Source organism: Mytilus edulis, chromosome 14, assembly GCF_963676685.1.
Source record: "Mytilus edulis chromosome 14, xbMytEdul2.2, whole genome shotgun sequence".
NCBI lineage: Eukaryota > Metazoa > Mollusca > Bivalvia > Mytilida > Mytilidae > Mytilus > Mytilus edulis.
Genome location: NC_092357.1, coordinates 47885358 through 47912028, shown reverse-complemented (window position 1 = coordinate 47912028; position 26671 = coordinate 47885358). Strand labels below are relative to the sequence as shown.

At 31.7% G+C, this 26671-nt stretch overlaps 2 protein-coding genes across 2 annotated transcripts in view; one reads left to right on the top strand and one right to left on the bottom strand.

Moving 5' to 3' along the window:
* The window catches only part of LOC139503028 (protein PTHB1-like), a 91527-nt gene that overhangs the window by 43967 nt on the left and 20889 nt on the right, over positions 1–26671 (top strand). The gene's annotated exons all lie outside the window — the stretch shown is intronic.
* Positions 4006–5673, bottom strand: LOC139504267 (uncharacterized). Its single transcript, XM_071294334.1, has one exon. It carries the CDS (start codon positions 5671–5673, stop codon positions 4006–4008), a length of 1668 nt encoding a protein of 555 aa, XP_071150435.1.

The window sequence follows — 26671 nt, the reverse complement described above, 5'->3', positions numbered from 1 at the left end:
TTGCAATCCATTGACTCTTAACTCGTATCGTTTGATTGGTTGAGTTAAAGTAAACATTTGTATATCCTGCATTGCTGATGATTTTTCTGATAAACTTTACTGCTAGTATTTTAAACTTTTCGTGAAAGTAAAAACTAAAATCTGTCATTTTTCTTAATAAAGGACCACGACTGCTATCGGTCTCACGTACTTAAAACCCACCCAAAAAAGTTGATCCTGACATTATAATGAATGTATTTGATCTGAAATCCTTATCAGACCGAACGATGCTGTTTGTTTGCCAACTAAACATTCAAATGCATCTCCACTTCGTTCCGTTTCAAGCTATGATCTATTATTAAGACACTCTTTTTAAGGGGGCTCGTGGGTCTAAATCAATTTTTTGTTTAATATAGGATTTTGCTATATTTTTCTTTAAACGAACTTTATCTTATACTTAATAGAAAAATGAAATAAAAAATTGGGGTCACCGTTCATTTACGCTGACAATCGGCTTTCGAATGAAGCATACATTTTTGTTAAGGTTGAACTAATAGGAGAAATAGAGACAATATCGAAATAAATAAAGAACTAAAATACAGAAATCGCTCAAATTTTCAATAGTTTAGTTGAAGTACAGCTTATTTGTAAATTATAATAAAAGATATAGGTCACCAATGAGTTAAAAAAGATATTTCAATTTAAATGCAAAAAAATGGCATTTTTGCTCCAAAGGGAGATAATTTGGAGCTTTTTCAATGATATATACATTTTAAAAGTCATCTTGGGCCAACACAAATTGATTTTTTTGAAGGATTTTTGTACCATATGATAAAGTAACAAATAATAAAGGTAATAAATAAAATGATTGTAATGAAAAATAAAGGTTTATTTTTTTTCAGAAATTTGTATACCCTCGAGCCTCCTTAAAGAGTGGAAGTTGACCGGCAGGCATCTTATAATTTTATCATGTCGTTTGGTTACTACCTTATTCACGTGTATGCAACAGAACATGTTGATCAAGCCCAGTGTTTTTTCCTTAGTCACGACAATACGTTGAATAGCTAGGTCTGTTATTTAATAAGTTTTTGACATATTAAGAGAACATGAAGCCCAACATGTGTTATTCAAAATATATCAAATCGATACACACGTAAAAATCGATATCAAATCCATTATTACCCCTACCAGAGATGTTTTTTTCAGCACTGACCCTATCCTCGGTCTTTGGGTTTTAAATTTTATTTTTTCAATATAGGAAAGGAACATTTTTATATAGCCTAGTTACTGTATTATAATATGTACAAACTATAGTGAGGCCTGGTTTTTTTTGTTGTGAGCATTTATTCAACTTTTATAGTTGTGTTTTTCCTATATTGAAAGTATAAATAATAATTATAGATATAATACTAGCCCATATATTGGCAATTTTAAACATTCATGAAAAATTACAGATTTTCAATGGAACAACCAGCTTTATCTGCTCAAAGAAAATTAAAAAAAATAATTATTTGCCAGGTTTACTTCATAAAACGCATAGAGTTATTACAATATTGAATAAATGATACATAAATATTGAATATAAATAAAAATCTAACAAAACATGATTGATATGATCTATAAAATTCGCCTTTTCAGAATCTAGAGGACTATGGGTAATCTCATATAATATTGTTCGTACACCAAAATGAAACTTTATTACGTCATTGGTTGAATTTCTATTTCTTATCACGTTTTAAATCAATCATAACGTTTTGGTGTATGCTTTTGGAAATATTACCCAGAATGCATTAAATTATGAAACGGTCAATTGCACGTCATCTGTCATTCATCCGACATTTTATATATTCAAATCTCATTGAATTGCTGTTTTCAAAACCTATATAAAAAATGAAAATGTGGTATGATTGCCAATGAGACAACTATCCACAAGAGACCAAAATGACACAGACATTTAACAACTATAGGTCCCCGTACGGCCTTCAACAATGAGCAAAGCCCATACCGCATAGTCAGCTATAAAAGGTCCCGAAATGACAATGTAAAACAATTTAAAGGAGAAAACTAACGGCCCTATCTATGTACAAAAAAAGCTAGACAAACAAATATGTAATACATAAACAAACGACAACCACTGAATTACAGGCTCCTGACTTGGGACAGGCACATATATACATAATGTGGTGGGGTTAAACATGTTAGCGGGATCCCAAATCTCCCACTAACCTGGGACAGAGGTATAACAATACAATATATGCTACATTTTCGTTTATTTATAATGTACGGAACAGCAACATATCAACAACACTGGTTGTCACATCATGGCATTGCTTATTTGTGTGATTAAAGTCAACAAATGAAACAAGAAATCTCTAGAAGTCCATATAGTATATCTTAAGAAAATGAATTAGAAAAAAAACCATGATAAAATCAAACTACATCTAACATTGTCTAAAATGAAAAAAACTAACATGAAATACTAATAACATATATAACTACTGCTACTTTCTCTTAGTTTAATGATGAACATCTGTTCAGCAATTTTGGACAATAGCATTATTGTATATTGTATCAGCTGAAGTAGCTAACTTATTGATTTCAATCATAACCAGAAAATGAACATAAAATGGTTCATAAGTGTTTATCTTAAACTTTTTTTTAATTATATTAGACCGTTCTTTTTCCCGTTTGAATGATTGTACACTAGTAATTTGTGTGGCTTTTTACAGCATGCTGTTCGGTGTATGCCAAGGCTTCGTGTTGAAGACCTTACTTATACCTTTTATGGTTTACTTTTACAAACTGTGACGTGGATTTAGAGTTGTCTCAATAACACTCATACCACATCTTCTTATATTTACTTTATTGATAATCTAAAGAGAAAACACGTTTAAATGAAACGTTAATGTTTCAAATGGCAACACGATAGGTTAGCAGTTTTAATATGTCTTCAATGGAATCAGCAGAAAGATCACAAACAAGAAACATTAAACATGTCTTAGTGTTTTTAAAAATTGTCTCTAATTCTATCTAATGATAACAATTTTTGTAATTGTTTTTTAATAGGAAATTCTGTGCTTGCTTATCGCTATTCATATTGATAAAATGGTGGGTCTTTTGACAAAATTGAAAGATAATGTGTTAAACATTGATTCAAACTGTCAATATAAATTTTTCACAAGATACACAATTTGAAAAGAGTATACTCTTGTACTTTATAGAAAGCTCATTAGTATAAAATGACGTGGCCTATTTACAATAAATTGATATTCAATTTCATAATGTGTCATTTCTTTGCATCGATACATTAATCACTGACTTTGTGGTAAGATCATAAAGTAAAATGAATTCTTTCATTATCTTTGTAAAATATGGTGTTCCTGTAATTTTCTTTGAATCAACATTAATTTTTCAAACAGTGGTACAGAGCATTCACAAACAATTCAACATTGTCTTTCAGAGACAGAACAGGGTTTGAACTTTATTCAGAAATGTTTAGAATTTATGTTGAGAAACTAGTCATGTATCTTTTTAGAGTTATATGCTGTTTCTTCCCCAAACAATATTTTTTCAAACAGTGGAACAGAGCATTCACAAACAATTCAACATTGTCTTTCAGAGATAGAACAGGGTTTGAATTTTATGCAGAAATGTTTAGAATTTATGTTGAGAAACTAGTTATGTATCTTTTAAGAGTTACATGCTGTTTCTTAGCACAACCATTAACTTTTCAAACAATGGAACATAGCATTCACAAACAATTCAACATTGTCTTTCAGAGATAGAACAGGGTTTGAATTTTATGCAGAAAGGTTTAGAAATTATGTTGAGAAACTAGTTATGTATCTTTTTAGAGCTATATGCTGTTTCTTAGCACAAACATTAATTTTTCAAACAGTGGAACAGAGCATTTATAAACAATTCAACATTGTCTTTCAGAGATAGAACAGGGTTTGAATTTTATGCAGAAATATTTAGAATTGTTTAGAAACTAATTATGTATCTTTTTATAGCTATATGCTATTTCTAAGCACAATCATATATCAATACTTGTTTCTTTTCCTTACGCTTTCCGTTTGCTATGTACAGTTTTGTATAGTTCTTGTTGAAAGCAATTCCATAAGGTTCACCCAATCCATCTTCCTTCTTCAGTAGGATATCAATAAGCTTTCCATCTAGTGAAATACGATGTACTTTGTTTGATCTCCAGGTTGTAACGTACAAATTATCTTTACCGTCCAATGTCATGTCTACTGGTCCATCGAAATCAGGTGGAGACTTATATGAGAAGATAACAGTTCCATTGATATCAATACAATGGAGTGTATCATTATCTGCCTCACAGCAATAAATCATATCCCTTTTACTTGTCTTCAGTGAATGCAAGAAACTTCTACCGACATTGAATGTTTTCTGAAGACTTCCAGTCATATTGAGGATATAAACTTTTCCTGCCCCACCTAGTACTATCTTGTCCTTAATAACTGTTATCCCATAGCAACTGTCAGGAACTTTCATTTCTTTTCTTGGTACCATACTGGTTATGTTAACAAACTGAATCGAAGACATATATGGTAATGTAACAACTGCTTCATTTGTTCCTGGGATTATGACAAACCCCCACGCGACACCTGCAAGGGAATAGTCCTGAACGTGATCTCCCATCTCTGACCATAACGACAATGCTGAACTCTTGTCTCCCGTATAACATAACAGCAGATTATCATTATTCGTTACAACCATGCTAGGTGTTATGCCATCATAATAATGTACTTTAAATCTATTTTTGAGTTTGAATTTTGTTGGCATTTTCTCATAATCTGGTGGTATCTGGGCTTGTGTGTGTTTAGAGGGTTTGTGTTCAATTGAACATGGAACAGATGTTATTTCAACCGATCCAAGAGAATTAAGTGCAGTCTTTATTCTTGATGCTTTGAAGTTAACGTCAATACATTCGTATGACGGTATCAAATTTTGAAAGTCGTTCTCTTGCTTTGAAATATCAACTCTGATCGTATTCAACAGCATCAATATTTGGCTTTCTGATCCGTGTTTGGTAAGATATTCCAATTGTTCTGATATATCGACGATGGCCTTATGGCGGTCTTCAATGTTCAAAAGGTCAGATCCGGCCTTTCTGGTAAGCTTTTTCTCAGTTTCACCAACCTCTGTCATTAATTTCTTTTCTAGTTCATCTAACTCTTGAACTAAAATACGTTTGAATTTGACTATGTTTTGTAGGGTAGTCGCTTTAGCTTTTCTGATGTTTTCCTTGTTTGTTGTTCTGTCCTCTACTAATTGCTGTGCAGTTTTCAATAACCCATTTAAATCAGCTGTTACATCGTTCAGCATTACTGACGTCTTGATTCCGCGTGCAGCAACATTTATCGGTAAAATTTTTCCACATGTGCGATGGGTATTCACAGAGCATGAACGACAGCACAAGATTTCATGATTCGAGCAGTAAAACTCCAAAATCATATCTGGATGGTCACTGCAGGTTCTTTTGATGTTGAAAGCCTTGTCGACTTGAACTTTTTCATCGATCAAATGATGCAAAGCAAGAGCCTTAATTGCTTTGTGCATTGTGACACAATCTACACATAAGAGATCTTCGCAATCAGTGCAAAACTGTACAGATGACGCTAATTTGTCCACCCGAGAACATGGTCCACACATTTGACAAGAAGCCATATTCACTCTGAAAAAACGGTATGCATGTAGATTTAATTTTATCATAACATGAATTTTACAGTTTCGAATAATGTAAGTACAATCGACACCAGATAGATTTCACGTAATTAGAATTTGAACTGTTATATGTAGGGAGGAATACAATAAAAAAATAGCATATTTTTAAAATTGATTCATTGTTGATTGCTAAACGTGCAGTGGGTTTCCAGGAATAGATTGCCTTACCTGTATTTAGTAAGACTGTTAGGAAAGTTGAGTCCTCAATGTACATCAACTTCGGAGCTCATTTGGCTTTTTAATTTGTTGTTAATCGAGCGTCACTGATGAGTCTTTTTTTTTTTTTATACGAAATGAGTTTGGATTAATTTCATATCATGCTTATGAGTGTGGAGTTAAATCAAACATCTTCAGAAAAACAATTGAAACATGTTATACGTATTGAAACCCTTTCTAAAAACTATTAAAACCATTACAAACTAGTCAAGTGAAACCACAAATTATCAAATAAAGCTTGTTATTAGAAAGAAACTAAATGCTAAAAATTGGAATGTACAAAATGTATGACGAAAGTTTGAAAATTTATTTCTACCTCCTTTATGGGAAATGTCTCCTATATTTTGATATGAGCGTCACTGATGAGTCTGATGTAGACGAAACGCGCGTCTAACGTACTAAATTATAATCCTGGTACCTTTGATAAATATTTAAAGGATGTCACAAATAAAGGCAACAGTAAAATTGAGAATGGAAATGGGGAATATGTCAAAGAGACAACAACCCGACAATAGAAAAAACAGCAGAAGGTCACCAACAGGTCTTCAATGTAGAGAGAAATTCCCGCACCCGGAGGTGTCCTTCAGCTGGCCCCTACACAAATATATACTAGTTTAGTGATAATGAACGCCATACTAAACTCCAAATTGTACACAAGAAACTAAAATTAAAATAATACAAGACTAACAAAGGCCAGAGGCTCCTGACTTGGGAAAGGCGCAAAAATGTGGTGGGTTTAAACATGTTTATGAGATCTCAACCCTCCCCCTATACCTTTAGCCAATGTAGAAAAGTAAACGCATAATAATACGCACATTAAAATTCAGTTCAAGAGAAGTCCGAGTCTGATTTCAGAAGATGTAACCAAAGAAAATAAACAAAATGACAATAATACATTAATAACAACAGACTACTAGCAGTTAACTGACATGCCAGCTCCAGACTTAAATTAAACCGATTGAAAGATTATGATTTCATCATATGAATATCAGGCACAATCCTTCCCGTTAGGGGTTTAGTATCATACCATCATAACATATATGCGGAGAACATAACCCGTGTCATGCCAACAACTGTTTTTTTTTTTAATAAATGTGTTTATTTCAGATGCAAAGACCCTATAAGTGAATCAATATTAACGCCAAAATATGCAATCTTTAATGACCTGACAACAGTATCGTAACTATATCCCTTCTTAATAAGTCTATTTAAAGGTTTTGTTAATTTCTGAGGTGAATACTGACATTTTTTTGCTTTAGAAAAATATTTTCATAAAAAAAATGGATGTGAAATACCTGAACATATAAGAAGTTTGCCTGTTGAGCTATATTTACGAATGATGTCCTTATACCGCTGTTCGAAATTCAAAAATCGATTGAGAAAAAAACAAATTCGGGTAACAAACTAAAACTGAGGGAAACACATCAAATATAAGAGGAGAATTACGACACAACAGAAACACAACACTTATTTTAAGTACACAAGAACAAACTTATGTATCTGGGTGTTACAATTGTATTGATTACCGTTTTCATGAAATGTTCGATAATTTCATATTTTAAAGATTAAAATGCATATTAACACAAGACTGATATTGTATCCCTAACAAATGTAATATTAAATATTTCTGATACTATGATACGAATTTGTTAATAAATACATATCAATTGACTACAATTTCAAACCGAAAATCGGTCTTTTTCTAATTCTCGAGGTCTAATTGATTGTAATTGAATATTATCTTTAAATTTTGACGGAGTTGGGTACTCTGAAAAAATAAAGTTTTGATTTCATTCGATAAAGTACAATGTGAGAAAAAGTATCTGAAATAATTTGATATCATGTAGACGAATACTTAATCATATTATACTACACAACATGTTATGATGATGACAGGTATGTAACTATATTTCTAAATATATATTGGTTGATTCAATATCGGTTTTTACTGCCAATTTAAGAAACTATTAGCCATTAAGTGGTGGAACTCTTTCTATTGGCGGAGGTAGCCGAAGAGAACCCCAGACCTTTGGCTTGAAAATTGACAATCAAAGTCAATAAGGATTTGAAGTTGAACGCACCTGCAACAATTGGTATAAGAACTATTGCATTTGACATATACACTATCATGACTACACACAAGTATGTTAAATTCAAAACTCAAAGACAAATTGAATGTATGTGTCATGTTTTGTTTCATAAAATAACCCCCAATGTAGATACAAGTATTTTGTATAAGAGAGGGATAAATTGTAATTAAACCAAGAGTTCCAGGTGGATATACTGAAATCAAGTCTTTGTTCATATTACGGACGCCATCACGAGTTGCATGCATGATCTGTTTCACAAATGATGACGGATATGTTCGTTCTACAATGCCGTCCTTTTTCCCGAATGTGACCTACCGAATTAGACTGATCGCCGACTTTGTACTAACACGAGGATCATGACGGGTGTCACAAGATATGCAGGATTTGCTAACAATTTTGGAGCTCCTAAGATCACCACCGAGTTTTCGGTTGAGTTCATGTTACTCAGTATTTCGTTTTTTATGCTGTGTTTTGTGTACTGGTGTTTGTCTTTGTTTTTTTAACCTTGGAGTTGTCTATTAATTTTCTACTTCTGAGCTTAATGTTTCTTTGGTATCTTCTGTCTCTCTTATACAAAATGCGCTTTACACCACAACAATTTTATACAGCACAGTTATTTTATTTAAAAATATCGATTTATTTACTTTTTTTTTTATTATTCGTTATGAGTATAAATATGAGATTTGGTATATGGGCTTTAACGGAAGAAGTTTTATTTTATAAACTTACCATAGCTTTATAAAAGCTATGTTAAGTTTTGTTTAAATAAAAATAACGTGGATCCTGACATTCTCATGAAATTTTTGGTCTGAAGTCCTTTATCAGACCATGCGATGTCGTGTGTGTTCCAACTGCACTGTCAAACGTTTCCCCACTGCATTCCTTATTGTACCATGACCTATTGTTACGACATATGCTTATTGTTTATGACTGCATGTTGACCAGCTAGGTGTCGTTTAATTCTATTACGTATTTCGGTTAATATTTCTAATTGACGTGTATGCAATATATTACTGTATATATTGTTGATCATGTCGAGGTTTTTTTTAGTCATAATATATAATACGTTCAACAGCTAGTTATATTATTCAATAAGTGTTTTACAGATACATTGTACCAGAGAAGATAATGCTAAATCTTTATTATTCAAAACAGCTCAAATAGATATTTACGTAAACATTGTGATGGAATCCATTAAAACCCCTTACCGATCTCAATTTTAAAGTTGCTTACATCCTTAGCCTCGGTATGAGTGTGATAACTTGTCTCATTTGGAATTTTATAAATCATGCCTCTTTTTATATATTTAATGAAGTTTTTTTCTGACCAATAATTTAATCAATAGATAATATTCCAAAACAAGTTCAAACTGATCAAGCTAATTGTTAAAAATTCCTTTGAAAGAACAATAATATATAGATATTATCTGATTGTAAACTATACTTTTTAAGTACAAACATATATAAATATTACCAGTGTTGATGCAATCACTATACTTTGAGTCTTCAATGATGGCCAAGGTATAATAGATAATTCTAACAGTTAAGATAAAAGTCATATGACTGAGTCACGTGATGTAGTAAATAACAAAATAAACTATACAAATCACTTCAAGATATCATATCTTCTAATCAAATATACGGCTATCATTTTTGCTCATGACGTATTGTAATATTTATACATTTAGTTCGTCTCAAATTAAGGGCATTAATTTTAGATCTAAAAGTTTTGCGTGAGAAGAGAAATGCTTTTTCTCATCTGCTTTATCGAGGGTTGTACAGCAGTCGAGCAACTATACCATCTGACTATCCAATAAAATTGCAAGTCATAAATCATTTATAAGGAACTTGAATCTGTTTGTTCGACTTATAAAAGCTACATTTGTATAGCCTAGTTACTATATTATAATATTTACAAACTATAGTGAGGCTTGTTTGTTTGTTTGTTAGGGGGAGCATTAATCCAATTTTATCGTTGTTTTTTCCTATACTTAGTATTAAAAGTATAAATATCAATCATAGATAAAAGAAATATAATTTCAATCGTTTGAATTTATGAATTAGTATGAAATTATTTTCTTCTGAATTGTCTGCCCATAGGTGGCGTTTTTAGGTTATATGTTTTATCTGATTTGGCGGTTAAATCATTCGGCACGACAGGGTCCACTCGATCGGTCACGTTTATTGTTCTAGTTGTGTTTTGTCGATTTAAGTACATTCGAATTTAATCATGGATAGTGAAGGTGAGCCAGATATATCGTTGAGAACTGTTTTAACAGCTGTAAACCAACAGAGTAAAGATATCGAGGCAATTATTGACGCCAAAGTTACGGAGAAAATTGGTGGATTAAGAGAAGAGTTGCAGGGGGCCAATCAGTTAATGAAATCCCAGGTCAAGAAACTTAAAACAGACGCTTCCTATAAATGGAAATACGAAGGTAATAAGATCCAATTTGACTTCAATACTGAAAATCTCGAGGATCTTGTTCAGACTTTGTGGGCTATAGACAATGGGAAGGTAGATTACGCACGAGATTTGTTATCAGCTACCGTAGATAAAATCAAGCATCGTAACAAGCTTATCAAAATTGCTGACACTTCCGAGGGAGGTTGGGATACCGCTAGGCAATATGATGCTAATCCTATTGCATCCGACTCCGAGGATGAAGCAAAGATTATCCGAGCTGACAATAGAGCTGTCCGCAAGAAGAAAGGGAAGTCCAAGCAGGTTAGAGGCAATGGTTCCAAAACTAAGGCTAGTAACCAGTCTCTATTAGGACAGGCTCCCAACTTCGTTCCGCAGCCCTTTCGTGGGCCTCAGCAACCTTGGTTCAATGGAATTCCCCTTCAGCAAGGTTTCAACGCTGGAAAGATGCAGAGGGGACAATGCTACTCTTGTGGGTCCTACGCACATTACAGGTCCAGCTGTCCATATGTCAACAGCCGTAAACCAGCAACCCAAACCAGGCCCCAGTGAATTTTTAAAAGATGAGTATTTTAATTATCTTGAACTTTCACATGACAATTTAGTAGATAATCATATTGATGGCAATTTGACCAATAATTATTTTGAATACTAACTAGGTCAATCTGATATAATTGTGAAAGGTAGACTTAGAAAAAACATTCAATTTTGGATAGATATTGGTGCTCCTAAATTTATTATAGATACTATTAGACATGGTTATATTTTACCTTTCTATTCCAATCCTATATCGACTTGTTTATCTAATAATTTATCAGCTTTAAATAATGCAGATTTTGTAAAATCGGCTATTAACGATTTATTAGCTAGAGGTTTAATTGTGGAGATATTACATATTCCATTTGTTGTGAATCCTTTAACTGTTGCTGTTCAGTCAAACAACAAAAAACGCGGTTAATTTTAGATTTTAGAGAAATTAACAGACATTTATGGAAGCAGAGTGTAAAATTTGAAGATATGCGTATTGCAAAACATTATATTAATGCACATTCATATATTTTTAAGTATGATGTTCATTCTGCATATGATCACGTCGATATCTTCCCGCCTCACACTAAATATCTAGGTTTTGCATGGGAATTAAACGGTGTTAAAAAATATTTCAAATTTCTAGTATTACCGTTTGGTCTCAGTACAGCTTGTTACATATTTACCAAACTAACTAGACCACTTATTAAAAAGTGGAGAGGAAAAGGCAAGCAGATAAGTATGTACTTGGACGATGGGCTTGGTGTACATGATGATAAGGAATTGTGTACTCAAATGTCTATACAGGTTAAAAAAAAACATAATTAGTAGCGGTTTTGCACCTGAAGCCGAAAAGTCTATGTGGACACCTACTAAAAATCTAACTTTTTTAGGCACTCATATTGATACAGATAAAGGCATTTTTACTATCCCTGACAATCGTATTGATAAGATTATGAGTACCATTTCAGATATTGATTTGTGTATAACCAAAAGTGGTAAAGTATTTGTAAGGAAGGTAGCTTCCTTGGTAGGACAGATTATATCTACGTCTTACGTTATAGGCAATATAGTATATTTAATGACTAAACATTTGTCTATTGACATTAATAGTGTTCATTCATGGAACAGTTATATACATTTATCTGTAGACAGTATTGATCAAATTAATTTTTGGAGGTTTAATTTACATGAAGCCAATGTTAAACCTTTTAAGACGGATGTATCTTGGCAGACTATTGTATATAGTGATGCAAGTAATACGGGTTACGGTGGTTATATCGTGGAAAACCCATATAATATTGCTCATGGTACGTGGTTAGAATCTGGAGCTCCTAAGATCACCACCGAGTTTTTGGTTGAGTTCATGTTACTCAGTAATTCGTTTTCTATGTTGTGTTTTGTGTACTTGTGTTTGTCTTTTGTTTTTTAACCTTGGAGTTGTCTATTAATTTTCTACTTCTGACCTTAAATTTTTCTTTGGATCTTCTGTCTCTCTTATACAAAACGCAAGTAGTATGCAACACCACAACAATTTTATATAACAGTTATTTTATTTTAGAAAAATTGATTTTTTTATCTTTTTTGTTATTATTCTTTATGAGTGTAAATATGAGATTTTGATATGTGGTCATTAACGGAAGAAGTTGTATTTTGGTTTATGAAGCTATGATAATCTTGGTTTAAATAAAAATAACGTGGATCCTGACATTCTCATGAATGAATTTGGTCTGAAGTTCTCAATCAGACCATGCGATGCTGAGGTTTGCTGACTGCATAGTCAAACGTTTCCCATCTGCATTCAAATTGTGCTATGACCTATGTTACGGCATATGCTTATTGTTTATGTCTGCATGTTGACCAACTAGGTGTCGTTTAATTCTATAACGTATTTCGGTAAATATATCCAATTTACGTGTAAGCAATCATGTTGATCATGTCGAGATTTTTTGTGTCGTAAAGTGATATACATTGAACAGCTAGTTATGTTTTACAGATACATTGTACCAGATAATGCTCAATCTTTATTATTCAAAACATCTCAAATAGATATTTACGTACTAAACATTGTGATGGAATCCATTAAAAACCCTATACGATCTCAAATTTCATCACTCACCTTAAGTTGATACATCATTAGCCTCGATATGAGTGTGATAACTTGTCTCATCGGGATTATTATATATCAGACCTCTTTTTATATATTTAATAAAGGTATTTTTTTTTAACCAATAATGTAATCAATAGATAATATTCCAAAACAATTTCAAGCTTATCAGGCTAATTGTTAAAAATTCATTTTAAAGTGAAAAATACATTAATATTACCAGTGTTGATGCAAGAACTATACTTTGTTTCTTCAATGATGTCCAAGGTATACTACATAACTCTAGATCTAACAGTTCAGATAAAAGTCCTCTTGTTGAATCACGTAAAGTAGTATATAATAGGATAAACAGTACAAATAACTATCTTTTAATCAAATACAATTTTGTTCTTGACGTAATGTAATATTTATACATTGAATTCGTCTCAAATTAAGGCCAACAATTTAAGATCTGAAAATAAGAAAGCAAATTATTTTCGCTTCCTTCGTGGGATTCGATCCTTGTTTCTGTGACATTATAGCAACACAGCGTGCAATGTGTCCAGCGTACTAAATATCTGAACCAATAAGGCTATAGAAAAGTAGTGCTTTCGCTAGTCACTAAATGTCTTTCCGCATCTGCTCTCTCTGTGTGGTTGTTAACAGTCAATCAACAATACAAACTAACCAGCCAATCCAATCGCCAAGCATGAAACATGTATAAGAAATATGAATTTGTTTATTCGACTAACTAAAAGCTACGTTTTTATATAGCCATGATAGCCTAGTTACTATATTATAATATGTAACTCGAATATTTTCAATGTACAGTGTAGCTTCTTGGTTTCTTTGTTAGAGAGAGTATAGAACCAAAATTATCGTTGTTTTCCTTATATTCAGAGTACTTTAGTATTATTAATAATCATAGATACTGTAAACAGGGAAATTTTCGCGGTCGTTCTATTTTCGCTATTTTCGCTATTTTCGCGGTAAGAATTGAAACGCGAAAATAAAATGACCGCGAAAATATCAAGGAAAATTCTTTTTATTACATTTACGTTTACAAATTGTGACTTGTAAATACAATTATGTTAATGACACCAGTAATAAAAGTATCACCTCGTTGAATCTACTACACAGATTAGTCAGATCGACACCTTTTATTTTAATTCATTCTTAATTAGCACAAAATGATTAGATCTACTTTTCTATTATTGTGTATGTGTTTTACAAGCATTGAAACATGACAAACTTTTAATCTACTTTCACATTAATGAACCGAAAGCAAAAGATTTCTGATTGATTTTATCACTTGATTTAAGATACATGCAAAGCTTGTCACTTTTGAAATCCTTTACGAAATTATTTATACAGGCCACTGTGAAATCGCGAATTCAAAACAGCGCGAATTTGGAATGTGTTAGTAAATCGCGAAATAAAGACTGCGCGAAAACTTCCCGGTTTACAGTATTATACTAATTAATCAAATATGTAGTTTTAAAACATTACTAGTAATTAAAAATAAAAATTGTGTAATGGAACAAACAGATAAGAAAATGCCCCATCTGTTCAAAGAAATACATAAATATCAAAACTATTTGTCAGTTTCATTTCACGAAACGTGTAGGATTATAACAATATTTCGAAAAACAAGATACTCACAAGTATTTGTTTATAGGATTTATGAAATTTTTCGTCACCTGTTATACATTCGACAATTTTCTTTTGAATAATTCAGTTTTCATTTAGTTGGTGTCTTATGAACATGTACGCTGCATTTTCTGTTATTTATATTGAACGGGACCGCAATACACCCAAAAAAAATGTATATCTAGTAGTCACCTCATGACAATGTCACTGTGTTATATTTACACTAGATATAAATTAGTTTGTTTGTACATGTAGGCGTCTATTTTATTTTACAATCTACCTTTAAGTCCATATTTTCACCCAACTCGTATCCTTTATTTACCTATCTTTCGCTATATTATATATAGCAAAATATGCAACTGCTTCATTGCTGGTAATTTTCTGACAGCTTAACCAAGGAATATATCATTTGAGCTTGTTTAGTGTGAATTATAAAATCATGAAGTACGAATGCAGTTTTAGCTTGTATTGTTACACAGCTGGTCAATTAAAAAAAAATATTGTAAAGAAATGAAATTGAAACAGAATGATTGAATGCAGAACTTTGATCATATTTTTCTTCTTTACAGTATCAAGATTTATTAAGAAAAATGAATTTGTATTTGTCCTTTCTATCATATTATGAATTAATTGGAGCAACTGATAATGGTTGAAATTTGAAACCTTTACGAGAATTTCATTTATTTATTATACTGTATATTTACTAGTTTTTAAGGTTTATTTAAAATGTGTTGTGCACCATGTCTGCTTATTTGAGTGACAACAAAGAATCAAAGAATTTGTTACTTCTCATGAACTCCGTCTCTATTACAATAATGTGTGTTAGAGAAATTCTAACTTACTTTAACAGGCTGAAAATAAAACTGAGAATGGAAATGTGAAATGTGGAAAAGAGACAATAATCTGACCAACAAGCAGAAAACACAAAAAGAAAATCCCGACACCGGAGTCGTGCCTCAGCTAACTCTGAAACAAAAATGTGAACTAGTGAAGATTGACATCACAATAAACACAAAAAAGTATTATAAATTTAAAACAGAACTATACAAGATTAACAAAGCTTTGAGGCTTCCATTTTTGGTGGTTTGTTTTGTATAAGCGACTTTTTGTATTTCTTTTGTTCTTATAACGTGACTCTGTACTTTAAAAGATCCCGTCAGTATGATATTGTTCTACTATATGTCATTATGATATATTCCTATTATGAATTACTATGTACATTGAACCACAAACGTCAAAATAATTCAATCGCGTAGTGGAATTAACTATTTTTGGATTCTTATAAATTCTATATATAACTTTTTTACTAGTTTATATCTCGGTCTATTTCTGGAACTTATTCTTACATACTTTTGATTTTTTAACCATGTATGCTAACATTGCCTATGTAAATTTTAAAATTGTTTGTATGCACATTGAACGACAAATTTATGTGACGTATACAATTTTTCTGACGTCAGACACTCAAATCAATCAATGTGTTCGTAGATAGTAGATGTTTATGTGTTCTGTTAAATTTTTCCTTTTAAAATTGTTATACGATGATGACTGATGTACCCATATTTTGACTATTTTATTTATTGTGTCTGTATTTTTAACACATCAATGTAAATATAACGGAATTTGATGAGACTGTCATTAAAGTGAGAGGGTTAGCGCTATAAAACCAGGTTAAACCACCATTTTCTACATTTGAAAATGCCTGTACCAAGTCAGGAATATGACAGTTCTTGTCCATTCGTTTTTGATGCGTTTTGTTATTTGATTTTGCCATGTGATTATGGACTTTCCGAATTGATTTTCCTCTAAGTTCAGTATTTTTGTGATTTTACTTTTTAGGGAACTTTTCCCAGACTTGCGTAGATATACATGGAGAAAAAAGAATCCCTTTAAACAAGCTAGGTTGGATTTTTTTCTTTAAAAAAGAGTAAGCTCACAGAACCTTTTATTCCCTCTTTTGTTCAAACCATTTTAAAAAGAAAAAACGGAAATAAAGATATATATTGGATGTTACTACCTAAAGTGGTTCCTAATGGGGAGAAAGTGGAATGAACTTTTGGAACTTAATGAATTGGAATGGAGAGAAAATTTTAAACTTCCTTTTGCAGTTACTAATAACACAAAATTACAATGGTTACAGTTTAAAGTAAATCATAGAATATTAGCTACAAATTTTTTTTTGTGTAAAATTAATGTCATAAATAGTCAGCTATGTAATTTTTGTAAGGAAGAAATAGAAACTATAGAACATGTATTATGGAATTTTGAAAAAGTCCAGAATCTATAAGAAGAAATAGATATATGGGTTTTATCGAATGGTATAAGTATTTCATTCACCAAAAAGATTTTTTTGTTTGGTGATGTCTCACATGTATACAGGGGTGAAATTTCAAACTTGATTTTTCTGTGTCTTAAACAATATATTTATAATACAAGATATTTCCAGAAAGTTTTATCAATTCATGCTGTGAAGAAAATACTATAAGATCTTTATAATTTAGAGAAGTGTATAACAGTAAACTTGAGAGTTTCAATAAATTGTGGATTCAATTTACTCATTTGTTCGATTGTTATTCAAGTCCTAATATAATTCTAATGTGAAAAACATGATAGAATGTTAATTTGTGAACTAACAAAAAAGATACATCAAAAATATTCATCAGAACATTATATTTATTTTTTTTTATTTTTTTTCTGTATTAATTTTTTCCTTTTTTTATTATTTTAAATTTTTTTAATTTAACTTATTTTTCCTCAAAATTTCCATTTTAAAAAAAAAAACTATATATTCTTAGAATATTTGTATGTATGCTTGTTAAAATAATTATTCTAATATGATGAATACATTTATTTGTGGTCCTTATTTTTGAACTTTTATTATGTTATTTTTTAAAGACAAATGAAAAATGTTGTATTATTTTTTCGTAAAATGAACTAACAAATACTAACACATATATATTTACATGATCTATTGCTAACATTATTGAGGCCGGGATGAGGTACCGGTTTTCAATGTTTTCATTACTAACAAATGTACAGATTTCAATAAAAAATGAAAATTAAAAAAAAAAGAGATATAACAATTTCGATCTTAATCAGAAAATGAATATCGAATTGAATATTGTGTTATTTAAAAAAAGATAAATGTATGCTCTTATTCTATAGAATAAAGATAGATCACTACAGTAGAAGACATTGCCAATTAGCAATAAATTCATATTCACTCCTCATGTATCAATTGTTTACAATATGCTTTAATCGATGTTGTTGTGATAATATTATAAACCAAAAATAAATTCTTAATTTTATAACGCTGTTATAATTTGTTTTTAAATCAATATGAGTTCATCGAACAAGGGAATACAATACTCATACACAACTCAACAATATCTTTCAGGGACATGATAAGGTTTCTATTTATAGGCATTTTTACAAATCACTAAGTAATACTCTGTTCTATTTTTGTAAGTCTTTAGAGTTATCTGCTGTTCCTAATCACAATCAAATATCAGTCATGCTTAGGAAATAAACTTTTCCCACCCCTCCTAATGCTATCATGTTCTTTACAATTGTGACTCCATAGGACGAACCAGGAACTTTTATTACTTTACCTGGTACCATATTGGTTATGTTAACAAACTGAATCGATTTGACGTCAGGTAATGTTACCACTGCTTCATCTGTTCCTTGTATGATAGCTATACCCCATGCGTAATCAGCAAGAGCACAGGTCTGAATGTTGTATCCAGTCTCTGACCATATCGACAATGCTTTATTTTTGTCTGCTGAATAACATAACAGTAGCCTATTATCATTCGTTACAGCAATGCTAGATACTAATCCGTAAGAAAAAAGTACTTTGAATTCACTATTTAGTTTGAATTTAGTTGGCATTTTATCATATTCTTGTGGTATCTGAGCTTGTGAATGTTTAGAGGGTTTGTTATTTATTGAACATGGAACAGATTCTATTTATACCGATACAAGAGAATTAAGTGCGGACTTTATTCCTGATGCTTTGACGGGATCAAACTTTGAAGGTCGTTTTCTTGCTTTGAAATATCAACTCTGATAGTATTCAACAGCATCAATATTTGGCTCTCTGAGCCGTGTTTTGTAAGAAATTCCAATCGTTCCGATATACCTAATATGTCCTTCTGTCGGATTTCAATGTCTGAAAGGTCCGATTCGGCCTTTTCGGTGAACTTTTTCTCAGTTTCATCAAGTTCTGTCATTAATTTCTTTTCTAATTGACATTTAAATGTGACTATCTTTTGTAGAGTGGTCGCTTTAGCCTTACTGATGTTTTCCTTGTTTAGTTTTCTGTCCTTTACTAGTTGATCGGCAGTTTTCAATAAACCTTTGAAATCTGCTGTTACGTCGTTCAGCAGTACTGATGACTTTATTCCACGTGCAGCAACATCGATAGGTAGAATTTTTCAACATGTGCGATGGGTATTCACGGAGCATGTACGACAGCATAAGCTTTCATGATTCGAACAGTAAAACTCTAAAGCCATATCCGGATGGTCACTGCAGGTTCTTTTGATAACACACGCCTTCCCATCTCGAAGTTTTTTATCTATCAAATAAAATAAAGCGAGATCATTGCTTGCTTTGTGGATGGTAACACAATCTGCGCATAAGGGATCCCCACAACTTGTGCAATATTTTGCGGCAGAGGCTGATTTGTCCATTCTTGAACATGGTCGACACATTTGACTGGAAGCCATATGTTTTCTAAAAAAAAAGTTGTGGATATCATTCGATAAAGTTCAGTGATAGAAAATGTATCTCGAATAATTTGATATGTTGTAGTTAGTTAAATACTTCATAATGTTATACTACTTAACATATATTGTTCAATACAGGTATCTATATTCTTAAATATAAATTGGTTGATTCAATGTCGATGTTTAACGCCTATTTCATAAACTGTTGGTCAGAAAGTGGTGGTACTTTGTTATTGACGGAGGAAGCCGGAGAGAAACATACACATTTGGCTGGAAAATTGACAATCAGAGTCAATGAAGATTTAAAGTTGGAGATCACCACCAGGGTTTTGGTTGAGTTCATGTTATTCAGTATTTATTTTTCTATGTCTTGTTTTGTGTACTAGTGTTTGTCATTTGGTTCGTATTTTAACTTGTCGTTGTCTGTTTATTTTCTACTTCTCAGCTTAAATTTTGCTTTGATATCTTCTACCTTTTTTTTTACAAAATGCAAGTAGTGCTCAACACTAAGTTTTACACCGCGACAATTTTATATATCACAGTCATTGTATTTTAAGGTATAAATTTGTTTTTAAAGTAGCAATTGGTTGTCGTTTGTTGATGTGGTTCATAAATGTTTATAATTTCTTGTTATTTATTAAGATTAGACCGTTGGTTTTCAAGTTTGAACGCCTTTTCACTAGTCACTAATGGGGACCTTTATAGCTTGCTGTTTGGTGTGAGCCAAGGCTCCGTATAGAAGACCGTATAATAGTTGACTTTTTACAAATTGTAATGTGGATGGCGAGTTGTTCCATTGGCAGTTATTTCACATCTATTTGTAATTTGCTGCAAAGGCAATAACATATAGTATTACGTTGTGTAAACTGTATTCTTAACCAAAACAAAATCAAGACAAATGTACGTGGGATTTGACAATAATTTTCATAGCTCTCTTGCACATCTATGGTAAAAAAAATAGAAATGCAAAATAGGTTATAACACAATGGTAAAGTATTACAGCTGCTTTTAAAAAAAATATAGAAGAACAGAAATACATGCTCTTCCCAAACGTTTGTAAAGGAAGGTATTCAGTTTATGTGACCTAACAGTTGTTTCCCTTTTCATGTTACTCTTACAAAGAAGATAATTTGACATAGGTCTTTAAACAACAGATATAGAAGTCATCGTTACCAATTATAGTGACCGTATACATTAGTTAAACATAGGACAAAAATATTCTTTTGCATACCAGGGAGGGTTTGGATTTTCTAATGCATGTATTGGAATTTAAATCCATATTTACACTGCTTATCTAATAAAGCGTAAAGCCAAACGGATCCTAAATGGTTAGAATATAATGTGTCCGTTAATTGATTTAAAACTTTTTACGTAACTTCATTCTATTACTTACACGATCTTTCTACCAATGCAGTTTGAAATTTTCAAAAATTTAAAAAAAAGCAACTAAACTAAAACATGCGTTCAAAATTTCATATGTCCGGCGAGCTTTTCAAGATTTACTTTCACCAAGAACGCTCAATGTCAAGTATTTGAACATGTTGAAAGCCAATTGTGTATATGAACCGACACAAGTAAAGAGATATACAACTAAAAAGGACCTGCAAATAGATAACTTTTAAATGCTTTAAGAGTCAATTGGTTGTTTCAGTTTGAATGCTTGTGTGCAGATCCCGTTGTATTGCTGTTCATGTTTACTTATTCGTTGTTGTTTAGGTATATGTCTGTCTTCTATAGATTTCAAGATGATAGATGATAACGTTTCAATTGTTAAAACATGGAAAGTGCAAGAACTCCTAAGGCATTAATGATGATATCAGATTTGGAAGATTAAAGTGTTTGTCTTTTTATTTTATAATATGCGAAGACGCAAATCAAAATAATAAGAGGAAGTGATGAGTCATATATCATATAAGGAGTCAAATAATTGTTTGATTTAATATTTGGCAGTCTTGTAATGCTAATTTAGTTCTTTTCATTTATCTTTATGTTATCAGTATAATGGATACAAACTCTACCAGTGAAAAAAAAAGTTTTCCTGTTTACAGTTTCTGTCTGTGTATTAGTTTTTAAGATATGTTGTACAGAAACTAAAATCGGTACGAAATTATCCTTAAAATGTCACAACATCAATAAGTAGTTATTCAATATGTTTTGTTAAAACAAATAGTAGGGTATGATCTGAACATCTGAACATCTGATCATAATTGATATATCGTATTTATTAAGGTCAATCGTCAATAACTTGGTCATTTTTCCTGAAGTTTGACTCCAGTGTTAGATGTTAATCGATTGCCATCAGAAATACTTTTTACTCAAAAACCATTCAGCCAAGCTTACTTGAAATTGATCTAATGGTTTTATAGTAGATTCTGTTAAAAAGTTTACAACAACTAGGGAGGACAATTGTTAATCGAAGCGCAAACGGCGTAATAGAGGTTTCCCGATTTGCTACCGTACCAACCGTAGTACGAACTGGGAGCCGTCATTGATCTTTTGAAATTAATTCATATATTTCCTTTATGTCAATGTATTTTTTTATGAATCCTTATAAAAAGTTTTTGGATGATTTTTAGCTACAACTTGGTATAATATTTATGTAGATATGTTACCTATTCATAACAAACGTTATTGTGTGTACTCGATTATGCTTTCAACAAACCGTTGCTAGTAACCGTTGCAACGAACGGTTTGTAATTAAGATTTATTCCCCCTGAAATTCCACAGGCAAAAACAAGCTATATATATATAGCACATTCATAATTTATCTTATGTTTGACTGTTATATTAATGTGACAGTATACAATGGAAAAGTTGGCATATTTTAGGGGTAGGTTTTAAGAAAAGATAAAAGCTATTTTAACATTCAAAATTGACCCAATTCAAAATGTAAAATGTTAAAGATAAACCTGTTTCGGTATTGAGTCGCTAAAATTATTTTAGAAAGTGTATGCAAGGTACTGCACAGTGAATAAATATAAACACGACGGAACAACTTTGATGAAGAAATTTGTTTTTATTAAATTATCAGGAGGATTTCTTTCCATTTTGGTATAATTTCAAATTGTAGGTTATTTAAGTTGTTCAAATTCATTATCGTTATTACCATTCTTATATTTGTCTGCAAATTGCAAAATCATCATTCAGACGTATGAGAAATTTTACCAAAAGTTAAAAGTACGAATAAAGTATCAAATAAAAGATACACACATAAAACATTCATAGAACACAAGTGTCAGTACAATTGTATTTTAGTCATGATAACAGTGGCGGATCCAGAAATTTTCACAAGTTGGGGACCACTGACTGCCTAAAAGAGGGCCCGCTCCAGTCATAGTTCCCAATATTATTAATCATTTTTTTCTCCAGAAAAAGGGGCGGACCCCCGTCCCCCTGTCCCTGCCCTTCCCCTACATCCGCCTTTGTATAACTATATGACAATTATTCTAGTCAATGAAATTAGATGATTCAAGAAATATTTTTTTTATTGGCAACCGAATAGTAAATACTGATTTTTCAATATTTTTCATTTTACTTTCTAGAATCGTTTCTAGAAAAAAAATATCGAAGAATTCCTTTTTCGCACTCAAAATTAAATCTCAGATCACTCTCAAACAAAAAATATTGTGTTATGATCGAAATAAATAATTTTAATAATAAAAACTAAATTCAAAATCATGCAACAACTAATAAAATTACGAAAACTACGCAATTTTGACACATTAACAAATATATAACCAACACTAGTATCATGTGTTTTAGAAAGTAGTTTATAGTTATTATTTTAATTTTAATTCATTTGTCTGTATAAATACAATCTTTTTTCTATAAAAAAAAACCGAACTAAAACAAAATACCTATAACAAACATAAACACAAATCTATATTTAAAATCTAAAGGTCGTGTCAATTTCAACTCAGTTCGATTAAGGTCTGTTTGATTCATCCACTTGTGCATAACAAAGTTATTCCATAAAGAATCATAAACAAAGTGTTCCAGAAACGTTAAAATCGCTATCAAATAAATCGTAAAGATGATTTTTTGTTGATACGCAAATCAATTCTTCAAATTTCATCGTGATTAATAAGATAATTTCATGCGTTAAATGATATCTCAAAAACAGCACCAACGGTTGTGTTACGTACCAACCGTACCTGATACGTAGCAAATCGGGAAACCTCTAATGGAAGAGTTGAACTTACCAGTGGTTAAATCAAATATACATGATATATGTTCCACACTAAAAAAGCTAGACACACACATGAACATTATGTAAAATAAAATAAATACAAAACAACGCCGTTATCAAACGATTAACAGCATAATCGCGCCGTTATGGTAGTAGATAAAATCATTCATACAAAGGTAGAGAGATAATACCAAGAGGACAACCAACTGATGAAACTAAAATATAAGAACAAGTGTAATCTGACCGGAACTTTTGATTTTAATCGGTAAATAACGATGGTGCGGGAAAATATATGGTGACCACAGACGCAGTCAGCTTTCATAAAGCGAAAGCAGAAATGTTTTTCTTTTGTTTCATGTTCCACAATAAGCAATCGTTCTTCAATTAACTTTAGCAACCGCAGATTTGTATACCAAAATACTCACTAGTAAATTGAAGAACATGCTCGGGACTTACAATTGGCTGGTTACGGAATTACGCTGATGATTTTATACGCTGATATATTTTAACGTTGTGTTTCCGTTGTGTCGTTTGTTTTCTCTTATTTTTGAGTGTGAATTCACATTACTATAAGACGTGTCACGGTACTTATCTATCCCAAATTCATGTATTTGGTTTTGATGTTATATTTGTTATTCTCATATGATTTTGTCTAATGCTTAGTCCGTTTCTGTGTGTGTGTGTGTTACATTTTAATGTTGTGTCGTTGTTCTCCTCTTATATCTAATGCGTTTCCCTCAGTTTTAGTTTATTACCCCAATTTTGTTTTTTGTCAATGGATTCATGAGTTTTGAACAGCGGTATACTACTGTTGCCTTTATTTATAGTGTCAAATTACTGAACATTGCAGTTGCACATTTGACAGTCATGCTAAGATCAAAAATAATAAAAAATCCAATTCCAATATGAACAATGAAAATATTACTTAAGGCGAAGTATACATAATTGCACGCCTCTAGCGGAATTCGGGATACAAAACGTGCGTCGTTAGTTACGCAAGTTATCTCCCCTACTCCAAGAACTAGAAATGGACCCATGACAGAGAAAACATAATATTAATGACTTTGTACGGTCTATAATGAACCCAAACAAGTATTCCTGTGCTATTTTTAAATTTCAAAGACTCCAATCTGAAATATTAGTATTCTATTGCGTGTTAGTCTGCTCTAATTTTAGCCTCACGCAGGAGCATACTCGTTAAAATAAAACCAGAATGGACCCCACAGTATTATTTGAATGACAGTAATTCACAGTGTCAGTGTAGCGTAAGCTTGAAGGTAACGAAAAATTACCGGTAAATTGCATGTTAATATGTGTGTTAAACTAGAAAAGCGTTTGCATGTCCCATTTTTTTAAGCAATTTAAAAATTTAGGATAATCTATATTTCTGATTAAAATATAAACTATACTAAATAGGGGGTACCTTCATGACGTATAACGGTAAAAATTCTTGCCAAATGACGTTAACGTTAATTTTTAGTGCATGACGATAAAATGTACACTTTCTTTTAGACGACAAAAAAATCGGCTGAATTTGACAAATCACGTTTGATTGTATCCAAAGGACTAAAAATTAACCTAAACCGGAACAAAGATTAAGATATATGCACGAGGGAGATACATTTCTACATTTTATCGATTTTATATCAATACAAAAAATACCAATAAGCTTATCTTCATGACTGTATCGGAGTACAGGCTACAGGCGGGCGAAAGCTTCGGAGTCTCTAAGTAAACCAATTTCCCACTGACAAAGCTTATTGAGAGTATCTATAAAGGAACATAGACTAAGGGAAGCACCACTTCTAACTAAACAAACTTTAAGGGTACGTCTCGCTATAAAAAATAAAATACTTCGAGATGTTCATATTACCAACAAGTTCTTGTTTTCTATTATTGAAATCATTGAAAAATTATGGTCTAACAACTCAGTGTCGACTATTGCTTGCATCACTACCAAGATGGTGAGCGGGAACTTGGAATGCTGATGGAAAAAGAATGTCTACTGGATGAGATGAAACTTTGTGATTACACCATTATTTTTTTCTTAAAATATTATGTGCAAAGTCAGAAAATGGCAATTGGTCCGAGACCACAATTGTCGTCCCTTGTTTTTCGTTGGGACGAATATAGTCCCTAGTGTTGACAGTGGGTTACTTGCCATTAATTTTTATACCCCTTCCAAATTTATTTCTCCATGTTTATTGCCTCAAATTGCAAGTATGGGGATGAAATTACACTGTAAAAAAATTTGGGTCCAGAATTTTAAAGGAAAGTAGTGATTTGGTCCAGCTGAAAAAGATTGCAAATTAGCACTTCGGAAGCTGTCAAAAGATTTCAAGACGCCCTAAACATAAAATTGTCCATATTTTGAGTTAGAGCCGATGAAGTTTTCTATAATTTTGATATAATTTGTCCCAAAAGTAGTACAACACACTGTAAAAGTTTCTTTGAGAAAGCGCAGGTGTTTTTTGTTTATTTTCATTTATGTTCTAAAAGAAATGCAGTACGAATTAATTGTGTTCTCGGACCAATTGTTATCTTAAAGTTCGTGTCTGTGTGTGTTGCATTGTCGTTTGGTTTTTTGTTGCACTTTAGTATTTCTGTTGTTTCGTTGTTTTCCTCTTATATTTAATGAGTTTCTGTCAGTTTTAGTTTGTAACCCGAATTTGTTTTCTCTCAATCAATTGATGACTTTCGAACAGTGGTATACTACTGTTGCCTTTATTCAAATAAGAATTAAGAACATAGTTGTTATAAGGATTCCTGGACGCAAAGATAAGCTGTATTTTGTCTTCATGAAGCAACAGATTTAACATCCCAATTCCAATATTTATTGAATAAAGTGCATTTAATTTACTTATTTTGAACTTTGGTTGATATTTTTCTCATTGGCAATTCTACCACATCTGCTTACTTTTATATAAGTTATACATGTTATATGAATATTGTTTGTCTCGTTTCTAGTTATGTTTTTATATATCTTTATAAGTAGCAGCATAGACGGTAAATAAAGGAAACAGGA

Excerpts from the sequence above, each read along its gene's own strand:
- LOC139504267 (XM_071294334.1), bottom strand. The coding sequence starts at position 5,673 with ATGGCTTCTTGTCAAATGTGTGGACCATGTTCTCGGGTGGACAAATTA.